This window comes from Lotus japonicus, chromosome 6 (genome assembly GCF_012489685.1).
Source record: "Lotus japonicus ecotype B-129 chromosome 6, LjGifu_v1.2".
NCBI lineage: Eukaryota > Viridiplantae > Streptophyta > Magnoliopsida > Fabales > Fabaceae > Lotus > Lotus japonicus.
This window is the reverse complement of record NC_080046.1, coordinates 57994100-58018798: the sequence shown is the minus strand read 5'-3', so window position 1 is coordinate 58018798 and position 24699 is coordinate 57994100. Positions and strand designations below refer to the sequence as shown.

At 35.3% G+C, this 24699-nt stretch overlaps 4 protein-coding genes and 1 long non-coding RNA gene across 5 annotated transcripts; 1 reads left to right on the top strand and 4 right to left on the bottom strand.

Annotated features, from left to right (window-relative positions):
* Nucleotides 1-143: 143 nt before the first annotated feature.
* Nucleotides 144-3050, bottom strand: LOC130723877 (uncharacterized). Its single transcript, XR_009014386.1, has 2 exons — nucleotides 959-3050; nucleotides 144-496 (listed from the first exon to the last, which is right to left on the bottom strand). It is a non-coding gene; the product is annotated as an uncharacterized LOC130723877 (long non-coding RNA).
* A 1957-nt stretch (nucleotides 3051-5007) lies between these two features.
* LOC130723637 (delta(24)-sterol reductase-like) lies at nucleotides 5008-6872 on the bottom strand. The gene has a single exon (XM_057574744.1). The coding sequence runs from the start codon at nucleotides 6858-6860 to the stop codon at nucleotides 5157-5159; it is 1704 nt and encodes a 567-aa protein (XP_057430727.1). The 5' UTR covers nucleotides 6861-6872; the 3' UTR covers nucleotides 5008-5156.
* A 2312-nt stretch (nucleotides 6873-9184) lies between these two features.
* Nucleotides 9185-12285, bottom strand: LOC130724642 (uncharacterized). The gene is made up of 5 exons (XM_057575921.1): nucleotides 11905-12285; nucleotides 11699-11810; nucleotides 10775-10851; nucleotides 10057-10677; nucleotides 9185-9594 (listed from the first exon to the last, which is right to left on the bottom strand). The coding sequence occupies exons 1-5, from the start codon at nucleotides 12112-12114 to the stop codon at nucleotides 9475-9477; spliced, it is 1140 nt and encodes a 379-aa protein (XP_057431904.1). The 5' UTR covers nucleotides 12115-12285; the 3' UTR covers nucleotides 9185-9474.
* A 1301-nt stretch (nucleotides 12286-13586) lies between these two features.
* LOC130723432 (primase homolog protein) lies at nucleotides 13587-18251 on the bottom strand. The gene is made up of 13 exons (XM_057574478.1): nucleotides 18052-18251; nucleotides 17769-17908; nucleotides 17622-17677; nucleotides 17477-17528; nucleotides 17235-17339; nucleotides 16390-16476; nucleotides 15566-15646; nucleotides 15233-15298; nucleotides 15002-15118; nucleotides 14799-14846; nucleotides 14618-14703; nucleotides 14157-14217; nucleotides 13587-13826 (listed from the first exon to the last, which is right to left on the bottom strand). The coding sequence occupies exons 1-13, from the start codon at nucleotides 18230-18232 to the stop codon at nucleotides 13752-13754; spliced, it is 1155 nt and encodes a 384-aa protein (XP_057430461.1). The 5' UTR covers nucleotides 18233-18251; the 3' UTR covers nucleotides 13587-13751.
* A 2422-nt stretch (nucleotides 18252-20673) lies between these two features.
* On the top strand, nucleotides 20674-22024 carry LOC130725639 (E3 ubiquitin-protein ligase SINA-like 7). The gene is made up of 2 exons (XM_057576853.1): nucleotides 20674-20910; nucleotides 21335-22024. Exons 1-2 carry the CDS (start codon nucleotides 20674-20676, stop codon nucleotides 22022-22024), a joined length of 927 nt encoding a protein of 308 aa, XP_057432836.1.
* Nucleotides 22025-24699: the final 2675 nt, after the last annotated feature.

The following is a 24699-nucleotide window of genomic DNA, read 5'->3' as shown; positions in this document are numbered from 1 at the left end:
ACAATCAAATGTTTAAGATTATTTATTGATGTGAGAGAGAGAGAGAGCCAGAGAGGGCTCGTGGAAAATTGGTAAAATGCTCGTCTACATTCAGGAGAGAAGTATAAATCAGCTTCATCAAATCAAGCTTCACTTCATTAGAATGATAATAAGAAACCTATCCATTATTTTTGTTAAAAGAATTACCAATCAAGCTCGTCCCTAGCTAGCTGATACATAATAATTTACCTAAAGTGGGAATCTCAAACCTATTTCCGCATAAGAACCAAAAAGAAAGCTCATACATAATACACAATTTACATAAAAAGCGCATAATACAAATACCATATACAAGGCAACCATCTCTTAACTGCAGGCTAAAAATTAACAGAAGCTGTCATCTGTCATCTACCCTTAAAGTGGCCTTTAGTTTTGGAACCTTGAAGCTGGAAGAGAACAGCTTGGGAGTTTCAGAGGCGGGGACTGAGCCTCCTTTCCTCTTCAGGCTTTTCTTGTCCTGGACATTAAGATTCATAAAACAATAAGGAAGGCGTTCTTATCTAAATTAGAAAATGAAAAATCTTCAGAAATGAATATACAAGTATAACAAAGGCATGCTATTATGGTTTATCTCAAGACTACAATAGCATGTTACTCTTAAATTTCATCTCAAACATCCTTCCTATTTTAGAAGCAGGCAGTTCTCCACCCCCACCACCCAAACATTGTTTCCAAGAACGAAGTCCTTGGCGCTAAATCATTGTCTATAAAAAATAAAGAGAGGAGGAGCATGTTTGGATACAGGCTTATTGAGGCTTATCTACTAAAAAATGCAGTAAACAGGCTCCAATAAGTGCTTTTTGGTTCGTATCCAAACGCGTACAAACATAACAAGCAAAAAGTGCACCCAAACATAATGCAAACAAAGTTAAACAGACAATTTAGGAAGATAAGCAAATTGTAAAAGCACAGGCTTTACCTTCTCCGATAATTTGGCAGGACAGTCAGCATTAGGAGTACATATTTTTTTAATGTTGAAGGTGACATTTTATCTCCTGCTGCTCTTAATGGTTCCTGAGTCAGATGTTTTAGTTCCTTCTCTAACGCACTAAAACAGGTGCGACTTGGTTGTTCCTGCACTTTCTTAAAGTTCCCAACTCCTCTGAGAGTCCTGATGTTATCAAATAAGCTCTTCTAAACTCTCCCAAACATTTGCACTAGTGTTTATGTGCTCTTCCAAACGAGGCCTTAGTTATGATAGTCAAGTAAAACAATGTTTGGGGAGAAAGACTCACACAAGTGCAGTACTTTCCGATGCACAAACACTGTTGGTGATTTAAGTATCATCAATGGATTTTAGTAGTAATGTGATTTATTGCAGGCCGATGCGATTATGCGTTAAGCTCGGAAACGAGTTAGGGTAGTGCGGAGTGCACGCTTGTTGAGCCAACGCATAATTGACCGCGATTAGATTGCGGGGTTCCAAGGGGCGGAGCCACGTTCGAAATTTTTCGAAAAGTAATTTTGTTTTATTAACCGTTTTTCGGTTTCTGAAACAAACTCCTTTATAAGGAGTCATTTGGCCTCAATTTTAAATACAGAAAAATAAAAACCTATATTTCTCTCTACATTCCTGATCTGTTCTCTATTGTCATAAGCATATTGTTCTTCAAGAATTATCCCAACAAGGATTTCGTGAACCCAGGCAAGAATAGGGTCGAAATACTTTGCTCGAAAAGTGTACAAACACGATTCTTCGAAGTTATCCAGGATTATCATACCCAAATTTCTTAGAGACACTACACTTGATGGCTTCTATTTGTTAAGTTTCAAATGTCCAAAAAGCATTCAACTTTGAAGAAAACTGAAAAAACAAAATGAGGGAGTTAAAAAAAACCTCTGCACAAGTCAAATGGTTGTACTGCCCAGGTAAACATGTTTCAGTTTCAATTCAAACAACCTTCAACTTCTTCTTCAAAGCCTAAAATTTCATGTGCACACTACTATCGTCAAGGTTCTCCAAACGAGCTTCACATAAGATATTTATTATTTAATATAAACCAATACTTAACCGAGAACCATCCACAATCAAATCTTGCATCAAACAATCATCCACTCTCCTTAGTCCTAGTAGATAACCACACCTGGAGGATTTGGCTAGCCTCCTCCAGGCAAAATCAGCCCCCATAATGATCGGGGAGCGCCCAAACTTCCCGGAGACAGGGGTAGGTGAAAGGAGAGGTGCGGTGACGCGCTGCAGCTGGGCGATCCCGGAAGGGGCTCCTGCAAGGGACTCCAATGCCAAAGTCAGAGGTTGAAAAAGGGTGAGTGAGTAGTGAAATATGGATAGATAACTTACTTTTACAAGGAGGGGTAGCCCCCCTTATATACTTGCCTTGGAGCTAGGGTTTAGTCCGGTGACGTCATGCATGGCTTGTACCTTAATCTTTCCCAGTCGTTGGATCCTCTGTTATTCCTACGGTGGTACAGTGATCTCAAGGTCCAGGGTTCCTCGTGATGTGTGCCTACCCCTAGTCCCCTAGGGTGGTTGGCCGAAGTCAACTCCAAGGTTGTAGGGCCAGCCGTTGTCGTCCTATCGGGTGACCGTCCGTACCCGGAGGCGATCGACCTAGTGTGGGGTTCCCATAACACATAAGGTTTTATCTTAGCTTCTCCCATTTCTACCAATGAAACTTTCAGGAAGTGACATCGCCTGCCCATAGAACTTTATTGATCATTTGTTCAGTTCAATAACATATAGAGTTGGATGGCATGAACAACTCAAAATATAAGAGGATATTGTTTGAACCACATATTTGATCAGTACTTCTCGACCAGCTTTAGATTCAGTCACTTTGCAACACATTTGAGGAAGAAGGCTGGTTTACCAAATTTGCTTCCATCAATAAGTTATACCCATACTTAACCGAGTATGAACCATTCACAGTCAAACCTTGCATCAAACAATCATCCACTCTCCTAGTCCTAGCAGATAACCACACCTGAAGGTCTTTGCTAGCCTCCTTCGGGCAAAAAGGTTGCAGTGATCATATTCTTTTTCTAGGATGTACTTTCTTTTTTGTTTTATTTTTCATGATTGATATTTGTGTACATAATCCAGTTGACTAATCTTGAATTCTTATTATTACAAGTTGAAGTCAAGATTAGAAAATTAATCAATAGTAAAAATGTTTAAAAGTTCTACTTTTTTATAAGCAAAAGAGTTTTATTCAATTTTAGCGCAAGGGGTGCTAAACCCAAATACAAAATAGAAGTTAATGAAAGTAGTCAGAAAGAGAAAAAAAAAGATTAAATTTTTGGCATGTGTTTTCAAATTTCTCATTTGAGGTTGTATAAAAATTAAACTTAGGTTTTTTTTGGGTTTTCTTCTTCTTCAATTTTCAATATGAGTTTTCTTCTTCTTCTTCACTGAAAATATGTGGATATGATTTCTTTTGGGTCTACTTTGTTTTAGTTTCTAGATGAGAAGGGTGTAGGTCAATATTATGAGGTTTTGAAAAATGTTAAATCTTAGGTGTTGAGATTTTGGCTTTGTGTGCTTGGTTTGACTGAGAAAGAGATGAAGAACACTCATGAAGGTGAACTGCATTCACAAAGATGAAGAACACTCATGAGTTTAGCTTATTAAATGTTTTTTTATTTTATCTTTCACTAATCATTTTAATTTAATTAACAATTATACACATGTAATTTAAAAATTAATTAATAAATTACATGTGTTGTGCCATGTCATTTATGTTCTCCAATCAAGCAACATTGTCAGAGCTCCATCCTCAATTGAGGATTCATTCCAACACTTGCTTAAACATAGGGACAATAATTAAACTTTGGTTAAAAATCATTTTTGTCCCTTGATGTTTCAAGTTTGTGCATATTTTGCCCCTATTTTATTTTTGTCAATGTTTCTACCCATCATGTTTTCAAACAGTGCACCGTCAACCCCTCCGTCAGTCAAACGTTAAAAAACTAACGGAATGAGCTTATTTGATTTTTTTTTAAATATTTTTTGGACCTGCCACGTGGAAATTACAAGTGAAATTGGAAAAAAATGGGACATGGGGATTCAAACTCAAGACCTGTAAGTAGCAAAACATGCATTTAACCAGTTCAGTTACATACATAAAATATATATACATCAAGCAAATTTAATTTATATCATTTTTTTTATCATCATCAACTTCATATACTCATTTTCATGTCTCTAATCCACTCAGGGACCTCTCCTGAGAAAGCCTGACTGATGGAGGGGTAGACGGTGCACTGTTTGAAAACATGAGGGGTAGAAACGTCGACGAAAATAAAGTAGGGGCAGAATTTGCACAAACTTGAAACATCAGGGGCCAAAAATGCTTTTTAGCCTTCAACTTTTTTTAACGACGAACATAAATTAAACCAACTTACAAAGGCATACCAATTCGACAATTAACCCTTAAATAAACAATTATAAAAAATCTTATCAACTCGATCATAAGTTATAACCAAAACTTTATTCAAATACTTTTATTAATCAGTTCTATCAACTTCTTTGAGTTAACAATTAAAACAACAACATGGTGGTGGTAACCATGGTATTATAGGTAAAGTTTGACCACAAGCGCTGCAAGTATATCCTGCAGAAATACAATCTTGTTTTCATTCTGTGGGGTTTACGCAAGGGCCTAAGCAAGTGTTACAATCTTCTGCTTCTCATACTTGACCTACAAAAAAGAATGTTTACAATTATCTGCTCATATGATTTAATTATTTTGTACGTAAAATTGAAAGTTAATTATAATATGGTGAATTTCCATAGTATCTACCAACGTATTATGAAAAAATAAAAATATAGTATTGTGAATTCTTAAAAATTGCTCAAATCTCACATACATAAAACTCGTGGATTAACTTTGAAGTAATATTATAATTTTTATTATTTAATTTACATGTTGATGATATATTTATTTTTAGAGAAATTTCTTGATTCGACAAAGCAATTTCAGTCTCAACCAGTAAAAATCAACATGTTAGGTCCACATAACTCGTGAAAGACATTAGGGAATCCAAAACAGAATCAGCAACTAAGGACTAAGCCAGAGATCCGAAAATTCAAATGCAAAATGATAAAATTCAAAAACAACATGCAACAAATTCTACCATCAGACAAACCAAATTCAAGATCAATCAACTGGTTGATCAACTTCTGCATATGCAGTTTCAAGGTGTGCTTGCTCCGCTTCCTGCACCTCCTTCTCGGTCTTCCTGCCTTTCTTAGATTTGTAGTACACACTCATGAAGGTTCCAACAGCTCTGTACTTCCTCCTACAATGCTCATACAAACAAGCATCAAACATTTTCCAGAAGTTTTTCACGGACAGCTCGGACACAGCGTACTGTGGTTGGAAACCATGATTTTCAATCAACCAGTCCTCCATCCTACGCACTGCTTCGGCGCCATCGAATGCCTCACCCCTTAAAACTGGACCTGGTGCATAGTAAACTCCAACATCTGTGTACATTTGAGCAGTTTGTGTGTCTCCTTGCCTGCGATGCAGTTCAAAGCTCGGTTCTGGGTAGATCATAGTCTTGACTGGCAACTTGAACATCTTGTGTGGGCATAGCCAAATGGGGTATACCTCCATCTCACGGTGAACCCATTCCATCGCATCTCCCACCTTATACAAAGGAACAAGCATGTCCTGGATGACATGCATGTCATGGTAATAGTTTCTTATAGCTTCACCTTGAGTTGCCTTGAGCAGAGAAATCTTGGGCGGCATCAACCAGCCAAATAAAAACCTAAACCAAAATTGATCACCAAATGGAAGGATAAGCTTTCCCTCCCAATACAAACACCTTGTGTGCCTGTGATAATATTCTCTAGTAGGAATGTATTCTACAAACAATCCTTTCTTCAGTGCTGACTGTGCATGTTGATAGAACCAGGGTTTGAACCACCACCCCACACTGTTAATCTTATTCCCCTTCTTCTTGGCCTCTTCTTTTGAAGCATATCTCCCTGTCATCATCACAGCTTCTGTTGGTGTATAAACCATTCCTTCAACAAAGTTTGGAACCTTCTCTTCATTATCCTGGTCTCCATCTCTGGGACAGAAAGAATCAGTATATGCTCGTGCAATCTCTTGCAGGTTACCAACAACAGGTTGATAAGTCAACTTCATGTACTCCTTAATGGGTATAAGCTTGATCTCAGCAGCAACAAGAAACCCAAGTGTTCCCTGAGACCAAGGAATAGCATGGAATAGATCAGAGTACTCATTGTCCTTGGTGGCTCTAACAAGGCTGCCATTTGCTAGAACAACTTCAAAGGCCACAACGGTATCAGCAAACATGCCATACAAGTGGGAGTTTCCTGCGATCCCGTAGCCGTTAATGAGGCCACCAACAGTAAGATCGTCCAGGTCACCAACCACAGCGAGGGCAAGATTCATCGGCACAGTCACCCTGGTGATCTGCCCCATGTTAACAAGAGGCTCAACCCTTGCAATCATCCGTTCCTGGTCGATCTCGAGTATGTTCCGGAAAGCAGATAGATCCACTTCAAAATGGCGAGCCCTCTTATAGTCCACATTCCGCATCCCAACCGCAACCCAGGGCTTACGAGCCGTGCAGACAAGTCCATCCTTGGACGGATTCCTCTGTTTGAGACGCTTGACAACCTTCTTGACATTCTCATCATGCTTCTTCTGGCGCGTCTTATATGACTTCCACTCAGATTTCATATCCCCAAGGTATATGAGGAAATAAATGGTGAAGGAGATTGGAAGGACCACAAAAATGACTAGGATCCATCTAAACTTGACAAAATAGTCCACCCAAACCTTCTTCCTCTTGGGGCGCAGCGAAGCCTCAAGATCCGACATCCCTAAGATTTACTACTGAGAGAGGTTTGAGGTTGAGAGAGTGAGCGGTTGATGATATATTTAAATAGAATGTATAATATGAAAAACACTTTATAATATAATATGTAATAATGTAATATAATATAATATTATAATATAATATGTTATAGAATATTATATTATATAGTATTATAATATATTTGTTTATATAATATAATATAATATATTATATTATATTTTATACTAAAATATATTATATTATATTATATTATATATTATATTATATAATGTATTATATTGTAATTTATTATAGATATATTTTATAATAATGTATTATAGTAATATACTATATAATATTATTATAATATCTTTAGGTAAGAAAAATAACGTTTTTCATATTATACGTTCTATTTTAAACACATGTAAATTGAAAAATAAAATTCACAATCTTACTTGAAAGTCAATAAGTTTTATGTAACTGAGATTTGTGTTAACTTTTAAGAATTCGAAATACTATACTATGTAAGTTCACCATAGTATAATTAACTTTATATTTTATGTACAAAATTATTAAATAATGAGCAGATAATTTTAAACATTTTTTTTGTGTATGTCAAATTACATAAACAGAAGAGAACATTTGCTTAGGCCTTTGCATAACACCCGCAGACGGCAACCAAGATTGTATTTCTAAATGATATATTCGATGCGCTTGTGGTCAAACTTATCCTACCAGGGTTACCACCGCCATGTTGTTATTTTAAATGATAAATCAAACTAGTTGATAGACCTGATTAATAAAATATTTGAATAAAGTTTTGGTTATGATCGAGTTGATAAGATTTTTTATAATTGCTTATTTAAGGGTTAACTTTCAAATTGGTATGCCTTTATAAGTTGGTTTAATTTCCGTTCGTCATAAAAAAAAATTATTGTCCCTATGTTTAAGCAAGTTTTGGAATTAGTCCTCAATTGATTTTTTTTTTAAATAAGCCAAATTTTATTAAAGTGAAGTACAAGGGGTACTTCAATCCAATACAAGAGAAAATAACTACAAGAAAGATAAGAAGAAAAACCACTAGGAAAACCCCAAGACGTGATCCCACTGAAAGCAAGACTTTATAAAAAATGCTTCATTTAAACTTTACTAGGAAAACCCCCTTAAAAAAACCTAGTAAAGGAAAAAGAGTACACATTTATAAAGACTAGGAGACACTTCGAGAGGACCAAAACCCACAAAAAATTCCACACAAAGCAGTAGCTTCCATGTACTAACCCCAAAAGTACTAAGTCCAAACAATACATAATTGACAAAATCCAACACAAAACAGTAACTTCCAACTCTAACATCAGATGCCTCAGCAACAAGAATCCTAATCCACCAAGTATGAAATGAAGGCTTAAAAGTCACACAAGACCAGCAATCACCCTTCACGAGAAGCCACCAAACCATTTCAGCAAGAGACGCAATTCAAGCAGATACTTAGATGCACTGTCAAGCAACAACTATCTTCGAGCATACCAGAAGCCTCAGTAGGAGAAGAGATCACCTGATGCTTCAATAAATTTTCTCTACATGCAATACGGTCCAAAAGTACCCTCCAAGCAAAGGCTTTCACATTAGATGGTGCAAAAGACTTCCAAATATTCATGAAGAGAGCATAGTCTGTTCCTGTAATAAAAGATAAGCCGATTGAACAGAATAAACACCATCGGTGCCGGGCAACCAGGTTCAAGCATAAGGAACATCCATGGATAATTGAATAGTCCCAATATCACGCATCAAAGCCTCTTCCCACGATAATTCTCGACCAACCAAGGGACCATAGATAACATTGCACGCCACGTGTAATTTATTAATTATTTTTTATTTTTTTTGACCCGTGTATAATTGTTAATTAAATTAAATGATTAGTAAAAATTAAAATTATAAAAAAAACATTTAATGAGCTAAACTCTTTGCTTTAGAGCATGGGTTTTCTGATTTCTCATTTGATGTTGTATAAAAATTACATTTAGGTTTTTATGAGTTTTCTTCTTCTTCATTGGAAAGATGTGGATATGATTTCTTTTGGGTTCTTTGTTTTAGTTTCTAGATGAGAAGGGTGTAGGTCAATATTCTGAGTTTTTGAAAAATTGTTAAATCTTGGGTGTTGAGATTTTCGGTTGCGGTGCAAATAAACATGACAATCTAGAGAATGTTCAAAAGTTAATTTTATGTCTAAAGAATTAAGAATCAAATGCCTAAGATTATTTACTGATGTGAGAGAGAGAGAGAGCCAGAGAGAGCTCGTGGAAAATTTGGTAAAATGCCAGTTACATTCAGGAGAGAAGTATAAATCAACTTCATCAAATCAAGCTCCACTTCATTAGAATGATAATAAGAAACCTATCCATTATTTTTGTTAGAAGAATTACCAACCAAACTCGTCCCTAGCTAGCTGATACATAATAATTTACCTAAAGTGGAATCTCAAACCTATTTGCGCACAAGCTCATCATAAGAACTATGAACGAACCTACACCAAAAAGAAAGCTCATACATAATACACAATTTACATAAAAAGCGCATAATACAAATACCATATACAAGGCAACCATCTCTTAACTGCAGTCTAAAAATTAACAGAAGCTGTCATCTGTCATCTACCCTTAAAGAGGCCTTTAGTTTTGGAACCTTGAAGCTGGAAGAGAACAGCTTGGGAGTTTCAGAGGCGGGGACTGAGCCTCCTTTCCTCTTCAGGCTTTTCTTGTCCTGGACATTAAGATTCAAAAAACAATAAGGAAAGCGTTCTTATCTAAATTAGAAAATGAAAAATCTTCAGAAATGAATATACAAGTATAATAAAGGCATGCTAGTATGGTTTATCTCAAGACTACAATAGCATGTTTCTCTTAAATTTCATCTCAAACACCCTTCCTATTCTAGAAGCAGGCAGTTCTCCACCCCCACCACCCAAACATTGTTTCCAAGAACGAAGTCCTTGGCGCTAAATCATTGTCTATAAAAAATAAAGAGAGGAGGAGCATGTTTGGATACAGGCTTATTGAGGCTTATCTACTAAAAAATGCAGTAAACAAGCTCCAATAAGTGCTTTTTGGTTTGTATCCAAACGTGTACAAACATAACATGCAAAAAGTGCACCCAAACATAATGCAAACAAAATTAAACAGTCAATTTCGGAAGATAAGCAAATAGTAAAAGCACAGGCTTTACCTTCTCCGATAATTTGGCAGGACTGTCGGCATCAGGAGTACATATTTCTTTTTTAAGGTTGAAGGTGACATTTTTTCTCCTGCTGCTCTTAATGGTTCCCGAGTCAGATGTTTTAGTTCCTTCTGTGCAACGCTTTAAAACAGGTGCGACTTGGTTGTTCCTGCACTTTCTTAAAGATCCCAACTCCTCTGAGAGTCCTGATATTTGGTTGTTTAATCTTTTTGTTTCAGCCTCCATATCCGCCACTTTGCTTTCTAGCTGTGATATTGCACTATCCTTTTCAATATTTTCAGACTGCAGTTGCTCCATGCTGGAAACTAGTGCCCTTATCTTCTCATTTGCTTTTTCTACTTCAGCTTGTTTACTCCTCAATTTATCATTGTAGTCCTTCTCCATAATATTATATTGATTCCACACAAATTTCTTTTCTGCCAAGAGAGCTGATAACTCAGAATTTTTTTCCAAAGCAAGCTTCTCATATTCACCTTTTAACCTGCTCAACTCATCTTTGATAACACTGGAACATTTCTCCTTTTCTTTACTTTTGCAAGTGGACTTGTTCCCACTATCTGTGGTTTCTTTGATCCTCTTACTAGCATCCTTAAATACCGTTCCTTGGTTCTGTAATAAAGTGACAGGTCAGCATAATGAAAAGCATAAAAAATAGTAGCAGAGAACTCAAGCAATATGCAATTCTGAGTTCTGACAGTCAACATACTTGTTCATCTGAGGATATATGAGAAAGGTATTCATCATAACAAGCTTTAAAATCCACCAACTCATCCTCTGTATGCTCTGCAACCAAAAGATAACCCAATATGAACTATGAAGCCAACAATGTGGTCAGAATAACTTCAAATAGACAAATAGTTTGAATTCCTACATTCCAACAATCTAAAAGCTCTCCCTTTTGAAAAACTGAAAATAACTTAAAGCAGCTCCCTCCCCCCAAAAAAAAACTGTAGCAAGCTATGTGTCATGATCATCCACCATCATCCAGAGTACAAAATCCAGAAACTTTAAAAAAGGGATCAGCCAATCAGGTATTTCTACATCAAAGCCAACTCTTACAGCAATATACAGTGTAAAGTTATTCAAATTCAGAAAATGCAAATATCTAGAAATATATTATTGGAGTTAGTTGTGTCTTGTGCGTCTTCAACAGAAAAATTATCAGGGGCCTTTCCAAGATTACTAGGAGAATTTCAACTTCTAAGCCAAGTCTTACAGTCACCGATCACATAAACCTACCCCAAACATTTGAATTTTGAAGTAACAAAACAAAAACCTACAATATTTTATGAAACAATCTAACAAGGATAACAAAAAGAACCATGCATCCTCCATGTTCAATTGCCAAAAAAAACCCTAACTTTCTGCTGCATTCAGGGAGAACATTAAGTACTACAACATCGACTTCAGGATCCAACACCAAGAACAGAAATCACAACCCTATTTCATCCAACAAGCATAAAAACCCTAACTTTCTGCTGCATTCAAGGGAGAACAACACATTAAGTACTATAACATCAAATTCAGGACCTAACACCAAGAACAGAAATCACAACCCTAGTTCATCCTACAAGCATAAAAGCGCTAACTTTCTTTCATTTATCCAATTAATCAAAGAAAAGGCACTGACCCAAAATCCATTTCAACATGGAAGCTTCTCTGTGCTTGAAACCCAGCGTCAAATCCGCCTTCGCCGCTTCGAGCAACCCTTTCTTCTCCTCAAACATCAAAAACCCCTTCATCTACAAATAAATCGCAAAGAAAGCATCAAAAATTGAAGTTTATTTTTCTTCTCTGTGGAGAAAAATTAGGGCAAATTGAAGAAAAGCGATTTACCTGAGAGATTTGATCCTTGTGAAGACGAACATCGGAGAGCCATCTTTCGTGCTGCATTTTGAAGCGGTCTTCGAGGAGCTTGTGTTGGTTGGCGAATGAATGAAGCTGGTTTTGCTGGTTTCGCACCATTTGGACCAGTAAGTTGAAGATGTTGCCCCAGTTTTTGCGTTCTGAAGAAGAAGAAGGATCTGGGTTCTTCGAATTGCGCATCGTGAATTGAAGGAGAGTGAGTGAGTGAGTGAGGGAATCAATGGGGAATGTGAATTCAGAAGAACTGAAGTGGTGAAACGATGAAGCAATGGAATCAGAGGGAACAAGATTGCAACGGTCGAATCGAGACAGAGAGAGAGAGAGAGAGAGAGGGGTTAGATGAGTTTTCAAAATAAATGCGTTTTCGAACAATGAATGCAAATTAAGGACATGGTGGTGGGCTTTTATACTGGGCTTTTTTCGGCCCAAAAACTAACTACCTTGGAAAAAAACTCTCCCTTGCGCAAAATGATAATCTTATTTGAAATCATGTTAAATGAGTAGGTCTCTTCCAATAAATGTTTCTATGTACGCACCATCGAGGGATCGAACCCTGGATTAGGCTACCACTTAGAAGTTGTGACTTGTGACTCTACCACTACCACCCAAGGTTATTTATTCTCATTTTAAATTCTTTTGGAAAAAAAAAAAAACTACCCTTATGGGAGATATGAAAGGAGAATCGACAGTACGAGTCGGTGAATCTTGGGACCTTTATTCCGCTTTTGGCCGAGCTTTGGGGCATTAGGCTAACGGTGGAGTTTCAGCGAAGGGCTTCTCCAAAGTTATCATTAAATGTAATTCTACTATTGCGTTGGAGGCTGGGACAACTATCTGCATCTTGGTGAATTTGTACTTGAAGCTGGTGAAGGATATCCATCGTGCCTTCTCCCCCCACTTGGAAGTGTGATTCCAAGTTATCCATATAGAAGTCAAGTTAGTGGCTGATTGTTTAGCCAATAATGCTCATGTGTTTAATTTTGGTGTTCATGTTTTGAATTCCCCTATCGTGGAATGTCGTAGTCTCTTGTTGTAGGACGTCCATAAGGCTCAGTCCTCTCAGACGGATTTTGCATTCCATTGTAGTGTCGAGGGCCTGTCCTCCATGTAAACAAAAAGATAAGTATCTTTGTTATTTGCTATCTCTCTTCTTTTTTCTCCTAAAACAGCATTCTCCTAAAACTATTGTGGGTATATACCATTCCAGGATATATTAGTGTAAAAACTACTATTGTTTTGGCAAATGACACAGTACTGGTTGAAGAGGCCTCTTGCAGAAAATCCCGAGCACAAAGATTCACTGAGAGTTTCTGGCTAGAGAAACACTTGCTTAATTTTCTTTCTCAAATAAGTTGGGGTGAAATATTTTCAACAAATAAAAATTTGAGACTAACAACTAAATTAGTATTTCATAACCCAACCATTATAAATAAACCTGAGTTGTATTCTTAAGGCTTCAGTGGAAAGATTTCCAGCTTGAAGAACACAATTGAAATCATGTCACTCATCAAGCATAAATCTCGCTGCATATACCCAATTTGATTATTAAGAATAATAAGAATATGATGACTCAACTACAATTTTCTTGGTTTCAAAAAAAAACTACAATTTTCTTTCTCTTGCTGCGTGACTAAATTTTCGCACTTGTCCAGATAAATGAAAAAATGATGCGTTGTAAAAATGTCAGTCTGTACAATCAACTTGATACAAATCACCAATTTACGATATAAACGTGTAGATATAAACACTAACTACACAATCTTGATGAAGCATATTCCTAAGTTTATGCCCATTTTCATACACTTAAATGGAATTCACTAGTCTGCACTTGTATATGGCTCTGCATTTTCAACCATTCTCTTCAAAGCATCAGCTCCCATGTATTTGAGAACCTAGAACCATCAACCACAACTGAGTATTATATCATGAAGGGCATACAGCTTGGATTTGAAGCACAAAAAATACAAGCCTTATACGTGCATTTTGGAAATTCTTGTACAATTGTTCAAAAGCCAAAATTAATTCTAGTGAGAAGCTTATGTGAGTAACTTCCAAGTGTCATAATTGATTATGAGGAAAAGAACTTGATTCAAACATGCTAAATGTCATTAATAGAGCCCTTGATAAGTTCATTGTCTAAGAAGCTCCAAAACCCACTAGGGGCCTGAGTTTTTACTAGCCCTACAAAGGGAATAAAGTTAAGGATAATAACTGAGTAATACCTCATTTGCATCTTTGAAACAGCTGGATTCATCTTTCTTTGGCCAGTGTACTCGCCAACACCTGATGATATCAACAAATGGTGAAAATAAGTGAGCAAATCCACAAACCTCAAATCCAGTGAACAAAACAGACAGTTTAACCTATCCTCAGATGTCAGATCCAATAAACTCTTAGAAGTTAGAACCATTATGAGTTCCAAATTCCGAATCTATCTTGATTTATTCAGACCTAATATCTCATGCAGAAACTGCAATGCAGGCATGAAATCTAAGCCTAATGCATTAAGCAGTTGAGATACCATTAATATCTGTGTCTTAATCACCAAGCTATATAGGTTTTACGGGCAAGCTGCGCATGCTACATATAATGTGAACATCCAACACTCAAGTTCGACATTTATATTCAGCACCCCCTCATTACAGCATGAAAAACAAATGACAGAACGTGTAACGTTTTTAACCTTTCATGCCCAAGGCGCCGTGCTAGCTCTTCAGCTAAAGCTTGACCTGGTTGATCATTATCAGTTGCCAGGATAATGCGAACTACCTAAAAGAAGAACGGAGAGAGGAAACCAAATTACTAGGCTGTCACTTCTTCTCTAGAAAGATCGAACTGAAAGGGAAGACATCAAATACATGCACCTTATCCAAGTACTCTTTGCAGTTCCAAAGGTATTGATATGCAGTGTCCTGATTTCATGAAGATAACATGCACAAATTAATACGATTAAAGAGATAAATAGATTGGTTGAAACATGTACTCTAGATGAGAGTGCGGCACGACACACTGAATGTCCACTCAACATTAACAGGGAAAGAAAACAAATTCTAGTAATAGCACAGACCTTTTCTCTTGGTGGCAAATCTTTGAAAGAAACCTTTCCAGGTGCACCCACTGGAACACTAACACAATTTTGAAAGCCAGCCTCCTCAAGTGAGAGCTTATCAATTTCTCCCTCAACCTATTATCATCATCAGACTGTAAACATATCTTCAATTCTCTTTTTAAAGTTTTTATTTGGATATTGCCAAACAAAATACAACAGGGATGGGAAAAATATGTCAATAGAACTTACAATGATGATTTCAGATGCATGACTAATGTCATCAATTCCATAAAGTACCTTGTCTGTGCCTTTTCCCTGAACATAAAATTTAGCATTTGAATGAACAATAGGTTATTTATCAAAATTTTATATTCATATGAAAACACTTCTGTTTAGAGTAAATCCTCTACTCGGCCCTCCAAAGCTAGGGTGTTATCACAGTAGTCCTCCAAAAGAAATGGTCGCCAAAGATTATATTATACAAATTCATATACTATTGTTGTTGTTTCAGTGACAATTATATCCTACGAGGTAGCTTAAGTTTGAAGCACATATTAACATGGTTCAAACTGGAAACGTTACCTGCCAAAATCTTTTCTCCACAGTTCTGTACTTGCAACCAACGAGCAACCCATTTTGCTTATAAGTAAAAGCAATGACTTTCTGCATAAGTTTAGCAATACACACTGAACTTTAGAACTAACTAGTTAAGTTACAAAAACTGAACCATATATAGAAAATGTTTCCAAAATATACCATGTAAAACACAACAAAGGCAGCAAAGAGAACAACCAACACTAGTTATGAACTTATGATAATTGGCGTTATCCACTTTGGGTCCGGCTCCTCTAAAGTGAGAAATTCACTTTAGATGGTAAAGTAAGTCATCACAACAATTGATTGAGTAGCTTTATTCACTTTTCAAAGTATCTAATCACTATTATTGGTTAAGATGACTTACTTTACCCTCTAAAGTGACTCTCTCACTTTAGAGGAGCCAAATCCATCCACTTCACCATCTTGAATCCACCAAAACTAAGGAAAAAGATTACTTCAAAAAAGAAAAAGCATTGCAACTTTTCTCTAGTTTCTAAGAGAACAACCAACAATAGTTATGATAATCGGCATAATCCACTTTTCTCTTTCAGTATTAATTCATGAAAGTATCCAGTTAAATTGCAAATAATTCAATTTTCCAACAGAGCACCAACTTTAAAGCACAATCCAAATTAAAATTTATCAATGAAATATCAATATAAATTTCTTTGGCCATCACTATATCACCATCAACTATTTCATAGGCCACTATCATTACGTTGATATCCAAACCAAAACTACATCTCGTAACCATGTCTATTTACTTAAAATCTTCATTAGAGGTTTTATGATAGTGTTGTCAAAAATACCTTATCATCAGAGTCAGACAGCTGCCTTACAGCGTTTCTGCTTAGAGTTTTCTCTGATATCAACCTCTCCTTAAAGTAAGCAAGAAGCTAAAATTGGGAAAAGGAAAATCATAAACAAATAATCCAAATAACACTCAAAAGTTGAAATATATTGATACAACATGGAGACAGAGAGCAAAACTGGCTTTGATAAGGCCATACATTTATTCATCCAAGACAATTACTTTATCTTTCTAGCTACACTTGGCAAAACCAAGGTCATTGACCAGCTTCATTAGGTGGCACGATTGCAATTGGAGATTCTAGGACCACACTATTAGTCACAACATATGCTTTCTAGACTTCCATAGAATTTATAACAAGGACATATTAATCAACAAAGCCGCAGGTTATGTAAACTGGTACATCTATTTTTTATTAGGTGTTTATAGGCCCTATAAGTAGAAAAGCGGTATGTATTGAATCAATTTGACTGTTGACTATAAGGAGAGGCCGATAGTGCTGAACCTTATTTCAAAATTTCAATTCAATCATCTGTTACTGAGACTGAGACAATGTTCACTCAGAAATAGAAGAATAACGTTAAAAGCTTTAGACAACAAGCCCTTTGTTTACTTAAGCTAAGCACCTAAAATGGAAAACATGATGCTTTGCCACTCTCACTACTCATAAGAGTGCTTACTCTGTACTTTGTACTAGGAGAATAATCAGTGATTCAGTGCTCTTAATTCTACCTCGTTAGAATAAGACATATGGCAATTAACTATGAAAAGAAGGAAGTAGCTCATTATAAGAAATTGGAAGTAAATTCTACCTACTAAAATTGAAAAAAACAATTTGAATACCTGAGGACCAAGGGGTTCCAATCCTAAGCTCTTCTCAGTTGTTTGTCCATAAGGCTTAGCATTAGCAGAAACCTTACCATCCAACTCCATGTCATCTGCAAAAACCTACAACCACATAGTCATGTAAAAGTAATATGCCATCCCATTCCAAAGCCCGTTAATGGAGAAGCTCCATGTCGTAGCCTCTAGTTTAACATGATTTTGAGGTCTAACGTAAATTCCAAACGTGAAACCAAACATACCCGGCCAGCCCAGCCACATTCAGGTCGAAAACACCTCCACATTGCAAACTCACTACAAAAGCCATTTACCCAAACACATAACTCCAATCAAATACACATACAATAATCACCACACCCTCAAACCAAATAGAAGATGCTTGCTTACCAATCAGAGATAATGTGAAAAGACAAACTCCTCTCCTTCGAACGCCCACCTTTGCACTAGCATATAAAAAACAAACAACATTCAGAAACCCACTTGAAAACCAAATACATAGTGCACAAATTGGAATACAGTTGATGATATTGATACCTTTGGACAACGCAGGTTATGGTAGAGTGCAGGCACACAAGTATTGTCCAATTTAATGCCAAGAAGGTCCATTTTTTGCTTCAACATTTTCATTCTAGGTGCATCAAAGATATCATCATCCACAATCTGCTCCCCTCCATCTTCACATAACAATCCAAACAATAATGTGAGAAAAAAGAAAAACTAGCAAAATGAATATGATGAACCCATTTGGCTGGCTACCCAGAAAATTCAAACCAGTGATACTGTTGGAAAAATGGGAAATGAGGAGAAGAAGAGGTACCTGGTGGGGAAGGGACAGTGGTGGTGGCATGTGCTACTGAATGGCATGAAACGGTGCATATCCTTCGGGGTGACACTGATACTGCTGTTGTTGCTGCATAGGTTCTGGTTCTGGGTAACAGCTTAGGGAACAGGGATTGAGTGAGAGGACGATGAAGCCTCAGGCTTTGATAAACTGACATGTTTTGCTTGTTCTGCTTTGAATTTGATTCGATTTTCTTTTCACTATGGTTTTATAGTTTTGAAAAGTTTTTTTTTTTTAGTTGATTTTACAGCATAAATATTTATCCAAATGTTTGGAAGATAATTCATTTATTTTAATAAGTTTATTAAATTAATTTACTAGTGCTAACTTGTTGGGAAGAGAGACAGACAACCCAAACTATGAAATCTTATATAATGGATTAAGAGAAATTATCATTAAGAGATTTAAACACCACAACTTTACCTAAAATATTTGAGTTTTTAGTCACATCTCTTATATTGTTTTTAATTTATTGATTCTTAACATTGATGCTCATGTTGTTGCTATAGGTTCGGGGTTCTTGGAAGCAACTTAGGGAAAATAGATTGGATGAGAAGACGACAAAACGAGCCTCTAAAACCTGACATGTGTTTTCTTCGCACTCTAGTTTCATTTCTATATTAGGTCTCGAAACACATGCAATGTAGATTAACCGACACAGGTTGATATAACTTAAGCACGCGTCTCATTTCGAGTATCTTTGTAGTTGTCTTAAGTATTTAGTATGAAGAACTTTGCGGCTTATAGAGGTCCTATCGAACTTGAACAAATTACCTTGTTTAGGATAGTATGTGGTTAAAAAAAGCAGGGCTCCAACAAATTATTTTTTTCAAATTAATCATCTTCATTGCTCATAATGGCTGTATCCAACTCAAACATGATTGAATAAATTATGATTTAAAACAAATTAAACTATCGCTTCATTATTTATCCAATTTTTCATTAAATTATTTCCTAAAGATACACAAGTATCATCCAAGTGTTCATATAGAAGATTAATGTGGAGGCATAAAATTATGAACTTTGTATCATATAAAAATAATATATTTAGATATAAATGGAGAAAAAGCATAAAAGTAAGAACTCACTCTTAGATATGAGCGCACATGAGATTTCCTTATTTCTTTTAGAATGGTTGTTCGCTAACTAAAATTTTAGTTGGTTGGTGTTCAAACTCTCAACCTAGGAGATGTGAGAGTTAAATTTGAAATTTGCAATGAGTTGTGTCAATCAAAGTTGACTCATGACTTATATTATATGCAAGTCAAGTTACATAGACATGATGTATAAAATGACCAAAACTAATCAATTAGTGTCATGTTCGGCTTAAATGATCACATAATTCATTGTTGTCATGACAGACTCAAAATTAAGATTTACAGTCAAGTGAATGTTTTTTTAAGGCAAACATTAGTTGTTAGTAATGTTAATAAATTATTCTCTCATCAAAATTTAAACTTGAACTCTTCACACCCTTTATACCCTCAACCCTTATGTCATCTAACTCTTATCATTTGAGCTAACAATTGGGGAGACGATCAATGCTGAGTTTCTTTAAAAATGTGAGTGTTAAGTTGGTAAGTTAGAACAACCAAAGACAAAACTCCACTTCTCTAATCAAATGATTGACGCAACAAAATGCTAAGTGGTTAAGAATTGATTGTCAAGTTTTTGAATTTTTCCGGCTCAAATATGATTAAGTAAAAATTACATGTATTAAATCACAAAACTTTGTTGGACACGACCTTGATTTTGGATCCAGAAAAGAGAGTCAATTAATATAAGAAAATAGCATACATGAAAAAGTATAAAATTATGCATTTGGAAATGAAGAGTCAAAGGAGGGAAAAAAATCGATACATGAATTGACTTTTGAAGCAAAATAACAATGAAGTTTTCAATTTTATTTAAAATAATTAAGTTATTTCAAGACATATTTTATTCAAAAAATTAGACAAATATTAATGCATGGTATATATATTTTATTTTATATAGTTTCAATGATATATATTTAATAGAATAAAAAACTTGAACGAAATAATTTTTTTTGAAAGAAAGATGAAATAAAGTTAAATGATAATATAATTGTTTGGCACATAAATGATAATATAATTGAATACCTTTGTAATTTCAAATTAAATATATTTGTTATTTATTATCTTTCTTTAGTCTTATTTTTTTCTTTAGTCTTTTGCATTATATAAGTTAATCCTTTTACTGTAAAAAAAAAAGTCAATCCTCTAATTTATAAGTATTTTTTTAGAATCATATTATTGTTTTCTCATCTTAAAAATTAGAATAACACTAATTAATAGTTATTTCTCTATTAATTACATAACTATTTTTAATTAATAAGACATATAATAAAGTGATGAAAGGTTTATTGAAAATCATAAAAAATTAAGGTAGTTATGGAAATAATGTAACATTATATAATTTTAATATTTTTTTGGGTTATTATATTGTATTTTAATATAATATTATATTATATTATATTACTTTTTTACCAAAAAAGATGACATTTGAAAAGAGACGTCCCTTAAAAAAATATTTAAAAAGAGATGAAAGGAGTGGAGTGGAGCCAACACCAAAAGACGCATGGCTAGGAGCATGGAAGAACTTGCTTCAGACGATGAAGTAGTAGGAGAAGTGATGCCAAATAATGGAGACCCTGATCATCATCATCATCATGAACCTTTTTCAAATGATAGTAGAGACTCTGTTGATTCTGTAACTGGTGTTATGGAAAGGTCCATTCACCACTGCATACTTTCCGACCTTCACTTGCTTGATTGCAGCATTTGCTCTGAACCTTTAACTGTTCCAGTGTTCCAGGTTATTTTCTTGCACATCATTATTAATAAGCCAGTCTCTATCTGTGAATGGTTGTGTTGTTAATTTAATTTTTGTGAAATTTAATTTGACTATGGTTAATTGTTGTTGTCATCTACATTGTGCTTTTGATGATAAAAAGTAAACTACTTGATTTTACTCTTTATCAAGATCTTCTGTCTTCAAATGATGTCTCAATTTCAGGTCTCACGAATCAAAATTTGAAAAAAGAGGTGCGATAGTTACAAATTTACAATGATTTTCAATTGATATGTCAAAATTTTATTAGTGAGTTGAAGAACGAGAGATCGGTTTGGAGATAAAAGATTTTAATCTGTCTGAATTGTGTAACATAAATCTTTGATTTTGCTATAGGTCATGATGTTAAATCTAATTTGATGATTTTCTTTTTCATGTTGCAATTCAGTGCAAAAATGGCCACATTGCTTGCTCTGCATGCTCTGCTAATCTGTGTGGCACGTGCTTCACTCCCATTAACTTCAGTCGTTGCAGAGCCATTGAGAATGTATTGCAGTGCATCAAAGTAACATGCCAATATGCAAATTTCGGTTGCAAAAAGACAATGAGTTACAATGAAAAGAAGAACCATGAAGAGGAATGCATCTATGTACCATGTTTCTGTCCAATTTCAGAGTGTAACTTTGTAGCCTCATCCAAATTGTTATCCACTCATGTCAGAGAAAAACATGAGGCTTCTAGAATCCAATTTTCATATGATCACTCTTTCTTGGTGTCCTTCGATGATGATGTTCGGGAACCATTTGTTTTTCAAGAGCAAAGTGATGGCACATTGTTTGTTCTCAACAAGGATATTTGGCGTTTGGGATTTGTGGTCAGCATTACCTGCATTGGTCCTACAATATTTAACTCTTGTTCTGAGTCAGGGTATCCTTATGATATCTTGGCTAAGTCTCAAGGATGTGAAGTGAAGTTGGAGTCTATCACTAAGAACGTTCTGAGAAGAACTTTGGCTCTTCTTTCATCAGTGTACCTTGTGATTCCGTTTGATTTGGATTCTCCTGAGCCTCTCAATCTGGAAATTTGCATAAGGAACAGACACAGTGGCGCACATTCTCATGAGTGCAGAATTCCATAGGATCTTCATGGGTTTGCAGTTCTGTTTGATAAGGACATTACTCTTTGATTGGTTTCTTTTTGTAATGTTGTTTTTTAGTTGGGGCATATGAAACTGTGTCAGCAATAAACCATGAATTTTGTGAACAAAACTGACCAACATGAATCTTTCAAGCAAATTGGCATTGAGGTGATTAAGAGTATTATTTGTGCTGAATCTCCTAAAATTTTAAAAAGAAGTGTGTAATCAAATAGTTTTATTTTCATATATACTAAAATACCTGCATGACATTAATCTTGGTGTATCTTAATGACAAACTAAGTTATTGAGTAGTGGATTTTACTCGAACAGTAGTGGATTTCATAATCTAATAATTCGATAAAAAGTTATTGAGTGGTTTAAGATTGCATGTGTAATGTATTAGTGTATATCATATTGGTTAGTCTCTTACCACTTAGTATGGTAACAATGAAAGTGAGAGATTAGTCTCAAGGCGCAGGTCAGAAATTAGTCTCATGATTATTGGCTGCAGAAATACCTTAGTTAACACAAAAAAATGTATTGATGTAATTAAACTGATCCTTATTATTTTTCCCAAGCACATCTAGCCCCTCATAATTTTAATTGTTGCAAATCAAGTTTTAATATCATTATCATTCTACATATAACACTCAAATTCTCGCTTTCAAAGAAATATTTTCACAGGTTTAATTAATTTAATCATTCTATGCATTATTTTCATAAAAACTATCAAAATATTAAATAAAAGATAAATGAAAAAATATAAGAAAATTATGAAAAAATATAAGAAAACTATATTAAATTTTGGGTCTCCCTAATATGCACCACTAGAGTGGTGCAATTTTACACCACTTACTTTGACCGGTTATAACAGGTCAACGCATTCATTTTTTTTTAAAAAAATATCATTAAAAATTTGTTATAAATTAAATTTCTTTAAAAAAAGATGTGTTGACTTGTTATAGCAGGTAAAAAAGTGGTGTAAAATTGCACCACTCTAAAAGTGGTGCATATTAGAGGTCACCTTAAATTTTATTCAAAAAATTAAAAAAACACATATTTCCTCTCTTAAATGTAGGAAATGTTTCATGTGATGTTTTAAGTAACTAATTTAATAATTAAATATTTAATGAAAGAACATATTGTTTTGAAATTTAAGTGAAGAGACGTGACTCTTGAATAAAAGAATGTGACTCTTTGTATGAAAAGACGTGACTATTAGAAGAGACATAACTCTTGAATAAAAAAATGTAACTCTTTGTATGAAATGACATGACTTTTAGAAGAGAATTTATACATAGTGCTTGATGGGAGCCCTTTAAGGATGTTGAAGGAAATGAACATTGTCTTAATCTCTCTACTCATTGTAAGACCCAGGATTTTAGAATTAAATAAATAATTAATTTCCAACTCACGCATAGGATTTTGTGTCAGCGTGAGAGAAACTTGACTTATGGTTGATGTTTGGATTAGTATTATGAAGGAGAAAGTTCAGGAAACGACTAAAAATAGTACTATTGTCGCTATAGGTTATAGCACGAGCTTTATTCACTTTCGCCTTGGGGCGAAAGCGTTAGTAAAAGGATATATCCGCTCCTAGAGCAATGTTAAAGAGAATTTTAGAATTAAAGAGAGAATGCGAACCTCTGAGTATTTTTCCCATGACCAGCTTTCCGATACAAAACCCTGGACTGTACGCTTGTTAGGTTTCGCTTCCCGGAAGTCCGTCGAAGCCAGACTTTAACTTCTCGGGGACTTTAACTAAGACCCTGAATGAAGAGTTTTACTATTCGGAGCTTCTAACGAAGTTTCCATCCGCATTGCCTCATTTCTTTCGACGTTTGTGATCTTTTTCTTGAAGGAAGTTTCCTCATCCGTCTTTGAGACGTTTTCCTCAATTAGATGAACCTTGATTTGAGTTTCGACATTTTGTCGCCGAATACTCAATTTTTATCAGCAGACGAAAGTACCAAAACGACCGGAACCGCGAAATATCGATTTTTCGGATTTTCCCCTCTCCTATAAAAAGGGAACCAAAAAGTGGCCGAGAGCTAGAGAGAGAAAGAGAGGGGTGCAGAGCTTTTTCCGATTCTTGCCCGATCGTCCTGATTTCAGAAGCTACGCGTAGGCACAGAGGTAAGGATGCTTAATCTTACTTCTATTTCTGCTTTCTGTCGGCTTATTCTAGCTATTTCGGTGCTCAAAGTTTAGAGCTTTTTGTAAAAATGTCTGATTTCCTCGATTTTTCTTTCCAACTATCTTCTACTGCAACCCAACATGCTATAATCACTGTTGGATCGTACGGATTTTCACCGAGTCGCCGTAGATCTGAAAAAACTGACTAAAAACCCATTTTATGCTGAGGTTCCGCTTTTTGAGTAAAAAACTCTCGACTGAGCTTAGCGTCAGTAGGATTAGTCGTCATAATCATCGTTGGTGTCGACCCCATCTAATTTGTTTTTCGAAATTCTGATTTTGAGTTTCCGAGCTAAAAATATTGACCAAAATACCCTTGCGACAGTTTTCGGCCCGATAATTTTTCTGAGAGTTTCCCTGGCGTAGATATCGCCTAAGAATACCTAGGAATTGATTTAGATCGAAGAAAAAGTTCGGAAACCCTATTTTTGAGAGTGGCCGAAACCTATTTGTTAGGGTATCGTGTCCAAAAATAATTT